Here is a 12,328-nt window from a genome sequence, read left to right on the forward strand (position 1 = left end):
TGCTTTTTATCAAAACATGTTTAAACTGCAATTTCCTAATTTCACTCATTGCATTTTACAAAAGAAATATTAAATGGAAAAATCAAGGCTTGTGAAAGCTGGTGGAAGAATTCAAATAATATTTTTTTTTCTCTGAAGTAGCAACCACAGCATGTAACATTAACCAAAAAGCACTAAGTGTGAAGCTGTTTAGTTCTGTTACATTGCTCCAAAATATTTAACAAGATTTTCCAGCTATCTGACAGATTTTTATGTATTTGTACTTGATTATTTTTGATTTATGATGCTTTATACTTCTATCACAGTATTTCAGAGAGATACTGTAATTTATGTGATTTCTTTAATGGTTGGTTGAACAATTGTCTGTGATTGAACTCCAAGTTTTTCTGTGAGCCAAAGACAAGTTTCCATATCATGGACAATAAAGTTGTCGTTAACTTAACCAAAACTCAACAATGTAACAACTTATATAAAAAGACTTTTAATTTATGTGAAAATACTTCTGTACTCTTAGTTTTATTTTTTTGAAAGCGGTACTTAGTATTTTATCAGTCTGATGTTGCTATATTTGCTTAAAGGTACAGTGTGTAGAATTTAGTGATATCTAGTGGTGAAGTTGCATGTTGTAGCTGAACACTGCTCATCTCACCCTCCACTATCAAACATGAAAAAGAACGTGTGGTGAACTTCAGTTGTCATGAAAACTCAAAAGGTTTTAATTTGTCCAGTTTGGACAACGGTAAAAAAACATGGCGGCCTCCACAGAGAGGACCCCCCTGCTCCATGTGAAATAATAATATAATGAAAACAACAATTCATACAATTTAGATGAAAAACACCAGTGAAAACATCACTAGGATTATTTTATATTCAATTTCTGCCAAAAATTCCTTTCACCCAAATCTTACACGCTGGACCTTTAAGTAGCACCTTTGCACATGTCCAACACTGCTATCTGGAAAGCAAACAGCCGTGAACATGGTCACTGTGAGTAACACTAGCATTAACTTTTTTTACATATTAACAATGTATACTATTCTTCATTCTAATATAAATGCTATTTCTAACACCAGTAGCATGAAATGTGCAGCCCTATTTTAAATCAACATATGCTGCTACCTCATTACAGCACTTAACTCATGACTACTTTCTGATCTGCCCAGTTCAGAGCCTGGGAAACAGTGGAATGTCCATCTAAAAAACCCTGCTGGTCCCCTGAACTCTGACCTTGCAGTGCAGGACCACCACGTGCTGGGGGTCAGAGGTCAGCCACGTCTCCATGGCCTTGCATATGGCACAGATCTTATCCAGCGGTGGGGCGTGGAGGTCAGGCCAGCCAAAGTCATGAACCTGGTGGCGGGTAGAGACAGAGCAAATGATATGAGAAGATTAAATTAAAGTTTGAGAAATTAATTCTCAACATTGAGTTACAAGAATTACAAGGAGGAAATTTCTACCTTTGGGTTTATTCTGGTGATATCGTGGCGCCTCTCGGAGAGATTCAGGAGCTGAAACCAAAGAGAGGTTTATCACTGCAGCCACTTACACGTTTCTAAGTGTATTTTGTGGCTTCTTGATGCCATATGTTAAAATATTGTCTCTTTCGTCTCTCATGCAACGAGCACCGTCAGCTAAATTAAACTGAATAGGACGAACATAAAATCACTGCTGCAACAAATACCACAGACCATATAAGCTACAGTAATTACTGTCAGCTCACACAGCGTGATGCATGTCTGTTCCCTCACCAGGAATTTGTCTTGATGTTTGGACTTGAGCATGGCAGCCACCTCCTTCAGGTTCAGCCGGTATCGCTGCTCCTCCAGCTTCGGCGGGAAGAAGACGGAGATGATCCTCTCGGTGATGTAGGTCAGGTCGAAGTCGTAGTGGCGCTCCATCACTCTCTCCATCACGCGGTCCACGCTGAAGCTCCTGGAGAAACAGCAAAAGAGGAACAGATTAAAAAAAGGGAGAGAGGAAAAGGAGAAGAGGGAGCAAGGGTCAGGTGGTCATGCAGAGAGACACAGAGGGAAAGGTGGACACGGCTGAAAATGTGAGCGTTAATTCAGATTGCTTGTGGCAGCTCAACATGATCATGCTCCCTCGTACGCTGCGGTGAAACTCACGGCCTGATGCAGCAAGAAAGGAGAAAAGAATAAGAGAGGAACTGGATACTGTCTGTGACATGCAGGTCGGATCAAAAGCCAACTTGCTCAATCACATAGTTGACACTAAACCCTCTGGAAAGAATGACAGAAAGGTGCAAGAAGGCAGAAACAAAGAGCAGAGCGCGAGGCACTCAAGAAAAAAAAGTCTTTATTTTTATGAAATGATTTTTAGTGGAAAGTCATTCAGGAACACAAACTTCTGTGTGAGAAAAGACTCAGATGACCTTTACCTTGGCAGAGTGTTCCTCTGTTTGGTATAGGTCAGAGACTTGGTGGATCCCTGTTGAATTAAACAGAAACAATTAGAAGTGACTCAAACTTCTGTTGCCAAATGATGGTGTCATCAGTCATTTGAACAGTTGGATAAACTGCCCCAGCATCTTTCTGCTTCCCCTCGACCAAATTCTTTCCTTGATTGCCCATATGGAAGCCAAAACACTCATGCATGTATACATAGACTGGTTTGTCTATTGAGTGTCCTCTTGACCCTCTAGACCCATTGGTCATCAAGTCAAAAAATGGAGGACGCCAACAAGCATAGCTGTCCTAAGGGGACATTCACAACAACAACGTATCTGAGAAGTGGTGTGTGGAAGTATTTTGGGTTCTACACAGCAAAGCAACGGACATCTGTTGGTTAACTTTGCACCATGCAATCTGTGGGCTCACCTGTTAGCTCACCACACATGTGAGGCAGCAGAGGAAGCACCACAGACGAGCACAGAAACATCAAGGGTTCATCCTCATCTGACTTGTGTGCAGTGGTTTAGCAATTTATTATATTCAAACGAATAGCGTGTAATGCCAAATTCATTCAAGCTTGAATTTTGGAAAAGGGGACAGTCATATTTATGACCTGCATCCAGTCAGAAATATCTCAGAAAGTATTTGTTGGGACTACCAACAACACATTTGTAGTCTCAAGGAGATGAACCCTAGTTTTTACTAGTTTTAGTGACCCCCTAGTTTTTTATCTACTGCCATTACCAGAATCAAATATTTTATTTACTCTGAATGAAGGAACAATAAAGAAGTGACCATCATCCTCGTTCATTACATTTGACTTATTCATGCTCTCTAGTGCATCAACCCTTTCCATTTAGGATCCTATGATAATGCTTTGTCTGCACTATTAAGTCATGCATCATCATATGTAGATTGACATTTAATTTGCTAAGCAGAGTTAAGTTTCTAATGGAGGAATCATTTTGATTTGAAGGAGCTCATGGCATGTAACGAGCATCACAGTCGTCACATTATTATTTTCACAGAGACAAGTGTCTGGCATTGCTCTTACTTTGGTTTGTTTAGCATGTGCTAAATCAAATTCAGAGAAGCCACAAACATTTCCCCTGACATGTCTGGACGTTTCCAGGTTCAGAGAGCATGACGCTGGGGACACGGAGGGAAAGAAAGAGAAAAAGAGACGATGCGTAGAAGAAGAACGAGGAGAGAGGAGGATGGAGTTGAAAGTGTGCTCACCAGGTGTTGGGTGTGTCGAGAAGGTGCAGTCCCTCTACGCTGCTGGATGTGAGGAAGGCGCGGGAACAGGAAAAAGGAGTGGAGGGTGTGGAGAGAGGGATGGTGATAGGAGGTTGGGCAAAGGGAGGAGGTTGAAAGGAGGTGAGAGAGGCGAGGGGAGGAGGGGATACAGAGGAAGGAAAGGAGAGTTAATTAAACAAACAGACTCTCTAATGGATAAACATTACTACTTCCTACAGCAACATCAACAATATTTTTTTTCTTCTACACTGGAATGCCACAGTGCTCTAGGAATGAACTGAGCTCAAACTGGGCTGAGGGCTCGGCTTCCCAAAAGGAATTCAACAAGAGGAAACCATACCGTGGTTTTGGGAAGCCATACCTTGTAACTATGGATAGACAGAGTGGGAAAACTAGGCTTCTATACAGAGCGCTCTTGAGGAAAAGAAAGTGGGTGAATGAAGGGGACTTACCAGATCATTGGGAGGCAATGGGATGCATGCAGAGGTCACCTAGAACACACAGAGACGGACACATGTGAATACAAGACAGATTCATGTGAACACACACAAACATTCTTCTTGCGTCAGGACAGAGGGAAGGGTCACAGCTTAGAGGTGATTAAGACCAAATGCTTCTTCAGACAGTAAGAAATGGAGAGACGGACTAACAGGGTTTCCACAATGTCTTACTTTCAAGACCCAATTCATTCACATTCAAGGACCCAGCATAGCCTGGTTTGAGACGTGGATACGTCAAAATTGAATGCCTGAAATAGGGTTTGTGGGATGCAGAAGCTCAATATATGTTCATGTTTTATGCTGCAACATGAAATATATCACTAAATACCCATCTCTTGATTTCTTAAAGTTTTGCATCTTAAAAAAGGGGCTAAGTGGCCGAATGAGATGAACAAGGTTGTCGAGGACAACGAACAAGTACCACTCACTAGTCCACTTTTACAGCCTGATTGTGCAGACAGGGCCAGTGCACCAAATCAAATAAGAAGTGATTGGAATGACGTTGACAGTGGTGTTTGCAATAGCATTTTTGTTCTAGTAATTGATTTTGGTTTAAAAAAATCATAAAAGTGTTCAGTTGTGAATCATTATCTTAGACAGTCATTGAGTTTATATTCTGCAATAAAAGCAAACAGAAAAATTCCGCTGGCTTTTTGTCGAAGGAACCAGGGTGACACTAAATTCCCAGGTTGGCCTACAAAAACTTTGTGCCATTGTTCAGGAAGTGCCTTTGTGCTTTGCAGGTATAATTGGCAAGCACTTAATGAGATTTTAGCCTTGTATCTCAGTCTGTCAACAACTGGTAGTTTGTCAGCCTATGTCAGAACAAGATATCAGGGAGTTGTTGAGGCCAGACAGGGGCAGGAATTTGCAGTGAGTGGATTTTTAACCATCAAATGATGATGAATTGAGGACAAACAGTGTCTGTACAACTACTTATATACATAAGTGCCAAGTAAACACAGGAACAGCTAGCGTCCGAGGGCATGTAAGCAAATGAAAAGTATGCACAAATGTGAAGCCAAATCCACAGCTCCACAGCTGGAGGAGCACTGAGACAGAAACACAGAGTGACACATCCGATTCCCATGTCTGTTATGGGCCTTCAGGTCAGTGAACTGTGACCGAAGGAAGCAGGAGCTGAGCAGCAGCCCTAATGAAGGGGGCTGAAGGCCATAGTCATGCTTACGTAATACACGCAACACATGGACATACACACACACACACACACACAAAGGCAGTGTTCCCGCTACACAGCCGTTTTTGGACTGTTTATTTGGATACAGGAAAAGGGCAAGGACTTGTGTATACCTCATTGTGCACAAAAGGGAAGTTACACAGGTCCTGAACCTGGGGGGTGTGTCACAACCACAGTGTGTATGTGTTGCAGTTAGTGTTAATCTCTCTTTCCTCCCTTCTTTCTTGCAGCTCAGTTTTTCACTGATGCTTGTACGTCAGACATCAACAGGAAGGCAGAGGAACAGATAATGAGCTAAATTGAGACTCACCGTGTTTTGACAAAAGTTGCTGGAAACAGGTCCAGGTTGTACATTGGCTATCAGATGACGAACTGGACAATGTTTCTGTATGACTCACTCTGGGAGTCAGTTTATTTCTATCTCTGTAGGGAAATGGATCTAAAATCTTATCCTGTGTTGTGGTTGCTTTTCATTTGCAGCCTGAACCCAATCCATGAGCAGAAAGGTTTGGGCTGGGCGAGGCTCTAATTTCTATTAATTCCCTAGGGCTCTAGTAGGTAAATTTCATTTCATGGGTCTACTTTTCTTTCTTAAATCAGAGCATGTGAAACAATGCAATGTGTAAAAATGTCACTTCTTAAAGTCCCTGTTTGAAAAGACAGTGAGTGTGACCCTGCAGCGACATATGAAACTCATGATGAAAATGGGGCTTTCAGGCTGGGCACATGCTCTTTAAATGATGCATGACTGGATCTGGTCTTTGGAATCAAGCAGAATTTACATTCCGTACTCTTCTCAAGACTATCATGACAAGTACTCACTTCCTACCTGTCCCAGTCAAACACCTCTTTCCATCACTTTACTCTTTGATTCTCATCAAGAGAAGTTTCAGGTATTTTCATTTTTTATTTTTTGAACCTACAGGTCTTGAGTGTTTTTATACTGGTTTATACTCAATGTTCCTGCTGGCATGCATCGTTATATTTGGCGCACTTCCCAACTTTTTCAACGTGGTGCATGGGGCTAGCCTATACACAAACATGGAGCAAGGAAGCAAGAGACTGCACAAACAGGTCAGTCTGTGAGACACCTGTATGACCCATCATTCATGGCATTACTGATTCTCAGAGGGATAATTAAGATGTGGTGACTGTCAGGTCTGTACGATTCAGGTCTCTTTCATTTTCATTAATATGTTTATATTCTTGACCTGTATGCTAATAAAAGTCAGGATTTCTCACATGTCTTTCTGTATGAAGTAATACTAAAGGGCTTGAGTATTACTTTAGTCAAAACAGACTAAACACTGCATGAGTACTTTATTTACAAGGCTATGTTGCCACTTCATTCTTGCTTTTTGAAGCTTGACGCACACAATGACAGATATGCCGCAAACCTCATAATGAAATCCGGTGCTATTGCTGGAAAATACAGCAATTTAACAATCTTCAACAAAGACAAATCCAACCCTGCTGGAATCATCCACTAGTTTCCTCCTCACTCACTCAGCCAGCCCTGGAAATAACCCATGTTGTTTCAAATTTCCTGGTTGTTATGACAACAGTTACAACAAGTTTTGGCTGTGCACCCATTTCTGCACACAGAACGAATCAGACTTTACCTGGGTTGACGCTCTCACAGCGATCATTCATTTTTCTAATCTTTCCCATCCTCCATCTTTACCTCTTCCCGAGCAGTCAGTGGAGGGGCCTGCTGAGGGCAGAACAAACACACCACACCAGATTCCATCTCCTCAGGCCAACACTTACGCACAAACTTCCTGCTAATAGACCTCCACCCATCTATGCCGATCTTTTTTTCTCCTCTTTCGCCCCACAACATCTCCCTCCATTTTCACCCCTGTTCTCTTCCTTCCAATGTGCCTTTGCTCTACTGCTGTTTTGTATGTTATGCTTCTGTCTTCACATTTCATCCCTCTCTTTGTTTATCCCCTCACCCTGCTTCTCTCGATCCAATGTTTCCTTTTTCTTCCTTTCAGTTTCTTCCCTAATGTGTTTCTAAAAACACCCTTCCTGTTTGTCTTCCCCTCACCTCTCCTACTCCCCACTTATCGTTTTACTGAAATCTTTTCATTCTCTGCACTCTTCCGTTACAACCTCCACTGGTATTCCTACCTCGTAAAGAGTCTTAAACCTGATAGGTCACAGGTTTGATCCTGTGTGTCCATCAGTAACCAAATATCCTTGAAAAAGACAAAGACAGCTTGCTTGCTTTAACTTGCTCTGGATACAAATGCTGCAGGCTGCAAGTCTAAACTGATCTTAAAATAAAACAACACTGAAGTAGCTCATAGAAAGAATACAAAGTGTGAAAAGTGAATACAAAGATTGAAACCACAAATATAAATATGCACATTACTGCTTTTTTTTTACCCTTCTCCTTCACTCTCAGTTAAATTCTGCCCCTCCCGTCACTTCCACTGCCTCCTCTTAGCTGGGTCCAGCTGGCGACACACAGAGAGCCCTGACCCCCTATAACCCTCTCCCTCTCCCGGCCCTCTTCCCTCCATCTCCGTCTGCCAGGGCCCTCTGTCCTCTCCCCTCTCTGTTTTGTTTTTCTGCAGCGGCCCTGGCTCCTCCAGCCCTTTGAGGGCTCTCTGAGCCATCAAAGCAGAAGAAGCCGGCTAATGGATATTGCACGGCTCTCTCCTCTCAACGCAGGGCTTGTGAGCTGTATAGGCTCTGGGAGGAATCATTGTGGGGTGAGGTAGCAGCCTTGGTATGTTGGTTACAGAGGAAGCATATGTGAGGGCGATTTCTGTGAGAGAATGTGACAGTGTGTGTGACAATGACTCACTATTAGACAGATTATTATGCTATTAATGCTATTTGATCCATTGTTTTTTTTCTAATAGCAAAATCATATTAATGTTGACAGAAGAGATGACTTTTAAACTATTAAAAACTAGTATTTATCCATTGTTGAAACTAAAGGTCAACAATTATCAGTGAAAAGCTTGATTTATGCTCAATGCGTTCGCAAAGATCATGTGGGAAATGTCATGCTGTAGACATGTTGGCTTGTTGTGAGGAGAAACTGCAAAAGTGTAAAAGTTTTCTTGATGATTCAGGGATAAAGCCCACACACAGACGGTGTAAAAGACAAACATCATCATGGATAGATGTGTGGTGACATTTAATCTTTTGGTTACTATATTCACCAACACTGGCACATCCAAGCAATACTATCACTTTTTATTTGAGATTATAACTACCAGACTGTAACGATCTGTTCAAAGTCCAAATTCTCTCTGTATAAGTGCAACAGGTCGTACTCCCACCACAGTGGGTTTCATACACTATACACCAGACACTGCAATTCTAAAATGTAATGACCCATTGCTCACCACATTTTTCTCCTTCTGTACTTACTAGAAAAAAATCCCTATGCAAAGCTGAATCATGAAACATACCTTGGTATTTTTCATTTCATTGTATTTTTCATTAAATGAAAAACATTTCTCAACACGTTCGTCCCCGTGTTAAATCAGTTATTTGTTATGGTGATCTTGGAACATATGTGGCCTCATTTCCAAAATGATTTCATCATGTCTTCATCTTCCTCTGCTTCATCCCTGTCAGACTCCTCTGTTAAAGACACAGGCGAAGGTGAAGGTTGGGGCAAGAATTCCTCAACGACAGAAAGCAGGCTGTCAGTGTTGAGCTGCTTGTTACTGTCAAAGCTGGGGCAGGAGCATTGAGCACACTGAGGGCTTTTGGGTGCTGTAAACTTGAATATCAGCCACAATTCTGCCATTTTTTAAAAACAAATTGTAAATAAGCAGATCAGATACTTCTCTGACATCCGTTTCATCCCAAAATTTTGATTTATTTTTTCCCTGTTATTCAGCTGTGAATGTATCTTACGAGGTATCTTTGTGATCTCAGAGATGTCAGCCTCCTTCCCTGAACAGTAAACTAGCTGCCAATGACAAAACAAACATTTAAATCAAGCATTTTCACACATTCTAGGCCGAGCCCACTGTAATTGAAGAATTAATTAGAGCTATATATAAAATAGAACTCTATTAACAGTATTTTAGGATTAGGCTATAATTGCTACATGTTCAAATTAATTCATCCAAAATACCCACTAGCATGGCCTGTCCATCAAATGAATCATGTCATATGACACACTGTATTTTCCCTTCCTCACATATACTGAACTGAAAAGAGAGCGAAAGGAGGTCTACTCAGCAGTGGGTCACTTTTTCCTATGTAAAAAAGATGTGTTGCATTGAGAAAGACAGATGAAAATATCAACCGTGCAGAATTGAATTCACTGTGAGTGTAAAGTACTGAGACGTAACGGTTACTACATCAGTGGGCAATGCCAGTTGTTGGAGATCCTGATCAAACTGTATCTGCTCCATGATTACTGGACTATTGCAGCATTTCCTTTGATGGTTAGCCTCAGGCTTAATAGTCCCCCATTCCTTCTGCTCCCCCGGGAGAGCCAATCAGAGAGCTGTGATGAAAGCCGCAACGAATCAGAAATGAAAGCCTGCGACCTTGTGTGCTTTCATCATAGGCACCAGCTAGCGATCGAGACAAGAAAGCAGGGGACCTAGGAGTGAACAGAGCATGTTGATGTCTTACTGTAATAAAACCACCTATTGAAGCACCTACACACAACTGACTCGTCAAAGTAATACACACACATGAACCTACAACAATAAGACAAAGTGAGGTCACCAGCGACTGCAGCGCTGATTTGACCATGTTGAAACCAGAGTTACTTCAGCAGCTCTAAAGCAGGCGTTCTGATCCTCAGCGACCATCGAAGCAAAGCTCATGCTTGTGATGAGTTTGAGCTATATGGAATAACTTTACACCTTACACCTGTCATAGTGCAAATTCCATAAAGATGAACGTCAAGAGGAATGCATAGAAAAGACTGTCTGAGCCAATTGCAGCCCGTTCTTAAAGCAGGGAGTGAAGTAACGGGTGCTTGTATCACACTAATCTCAAATTGACATGAGTTGAGATTGAGTGTTGTCAATCACATTTAGTATTTTTGTTCAGTTACATAGGCTCTGCATCTACCTGTTGACTCGAGACCTCATGGTTGCATTGTGGGTATAGAATACTACCTTCAAAGCTGCATCAAGGGCTTAAAGGACCAATTTGGTTCTCACAAGATAAATAAGTAGAAATCCCACTTTGTTTCATACTGTTGTCACACAAAGAGAAATGGTTTTAAATGATTCCCATGCATGCTTTGGGAGGATTGTGTCATGGTAACCTCTGTGCAACTTATCACTCTCTTTAAGAGTGTCTCTGTTTTTAAAGTCTTGCAAAACATCCACAGTAATGGAGTTCTGACAGTGTGCCATCTTTTTTGAAACAAATGAACTCTGACAACAGCTTCATGTTGAGTTGTTTAGACTTTACTTTTCATGGAGGTCTGGCAGTCAAAATGCAGATGGTCTTTCTTCTGCACAGACCTGCAGGACTCACTTTATGGCAGTTCTGAGAGTTACCTTGCTTAGTCGTATAACTATCCTTCAAATGTGCCCCACATGTCTAATGCCTCTTAATCATGACAAGGTGGACTTCATGAGAAAACCAGAGAGCGCCCGGCCTACCTCAAGGGGACTGCAAGGCCATAACTAAGCAAAGACAACACCTATAGGTGAAATATGTCTATCCCCAAGACTTAGGAGTCCCCTTTCACACTTTTAGTGTGAGCCTAGCTAACAAAGCATTTTTCTGTTTTCTTTTTTTTTTGTGTGTGAAATTGTTCTCACTGTTCAGCATGTTTTCCTCTTTGTCTTTCGTTCCCACACTTTCTTTTGACCCCGAGGGGAAAGAAAAGGGTCTCTTGTCTCTGGCTGTCTCGTTTCTGCTCCAAGCAGCTGAGAGGGAGGCCAAAGATATCCCAGGTCACATGGGTCCCCGTGGTGGAGCTTTAATGACTCGGGTGGGAAGCAAATCCCTGTTATGGAGCTGGGTGTCAACAGTTGCCACTACAAGATATTCCCATAAAATTATACAAATGCAAAACACAAACAGAAATACACAAATGCAGCTTACACAAAGGTTTTCTCAGGTACACCCCGAAGGCCGAAACACCTTCCACAACTGTGCCGTTCTCATCCACCCATCTTTACCCTCGTCCCAAGCCAAACAAGAACTTATTGCGTGAATCTGGACAAAAATAAACGTGGGTATGAATAAACAAAGCAGGAAGACGTGGGTTGGGATGAGATGGGGAGAGATCAACAATGGAAAAAATCTCCTGTGGACCAACAAACACAGGGAAGGCATTATTACAGATCTGCAGTCCTTCCCTCCCTGTCTGCCCTCTGCGGCTGAGCTGCATCTCTGTCACTCATGACATGATAAGCAGGGAGTGACACAATTCCCAGAAGCACAATATCAACTCCTCTTTCTATATTTAAAGCTTAAACCCTTCAGCCAGTATTTATCATATTCACAAAAACACATTCATTCTTCAGACAGGCGTGCATTGTCAACAATTTCCCTTAGGGCCCATAAGCCACAGATCACAAACAAGACGACGCTGTGGTCTAAGACTGTATTTATTTTTTCCTGTTTATCATCGGGATGAGGCCCCAGGATGTGAATACAAGGAACTGACGGGACACAAGATGAAAAAGATGAAAAGACAAGAGGACAGGAATAACCCATTAGTCACAGGCACACAACTGATTTGAGCATCCAGGATTTCTTCATATCTCTCCCGTCTATTTTACTTTTTGTTTTTTTTTGGTGGGTTGCTCATAATGTGAAATGCCCCAAAATTAAACGTCTGTATAAACAGTGACAGTGGAGAGTGGATATCAGTAAAAAGTGTGACTCATGTCCTGCACCATGCAATGTGGGTGTCAGATATAACATCGCTGTTCCTGTTTAATTAAAGACAGACCAAAGCACACACATACTCACACACACACCATGCGTCACCATGATAT

The 12,328-nt window shown here is 41.8% G+C and overlaps 1 protein-coding gene across 7 annotated transcripts in view; it reads right to left on the reverse strand.

The window, feature by feature from the left end:
- tns2a (tensin 2a) overlaps positions 1 to 12,328 on the reverse strand; it is a 54,181-nt gene that overhangs the window by 17,587 nt on the left and 24,266 nt on the right. For 4 of the 7 annotated variants that reach the window (XM_020089288.2, XM_069526982.1, XM_020089290.2 and 1 more), the window contains exons 4-9: positions 4,124 to 4,162; positions 3,651 to 3,692; positions 2,399 to 2,448; positions 1,749 to 1,932; positions 1,458 to 1,508; positions 1,228 to 1,350 (exon numbers count right to left, since the gene is read on the reverse strand). In XM_020089288.2, the coding sequence (XP_019944847.2) occupies positions 1,228 to 1,350; positions 1,458 to 1,508; positions 1,749 to 1,932; positions 2,399 to 2,448; positions 3,651 to 3,692; positions 4,124 to 4,162 (489 nt within the window). The remainder of the gene's footprint in view (positions 1 to 1,227; positions 1,351 to 1,457; positions 1,509 to 1,748; positions 1,933 to 2,398; positions 2,449 to 3,650; positions 3,693 to 4,123; positions 4,163 to 12,328) is intronic. The other 3 variants (XM_020089291.2, XM_069526983.1, XM_020089289.2) reach the window with 2 other exon arrangements.

Source organism: Paralichthys olivaceus, chromosome 6, assembly GCF_024713975.1.
Source record: "Paralichthys olivaceus isolate ysfri-2021 chromosome 6, ASM2471397v2, whole genome shotgun sequence".
Taxonomy (NCBI): Eukaryota; Metazoa; Chordata; class Actinopteri; order Pleuronectiformes; family Paralichthyidae; genus Paralichthys; species Paralichthys olivaceus.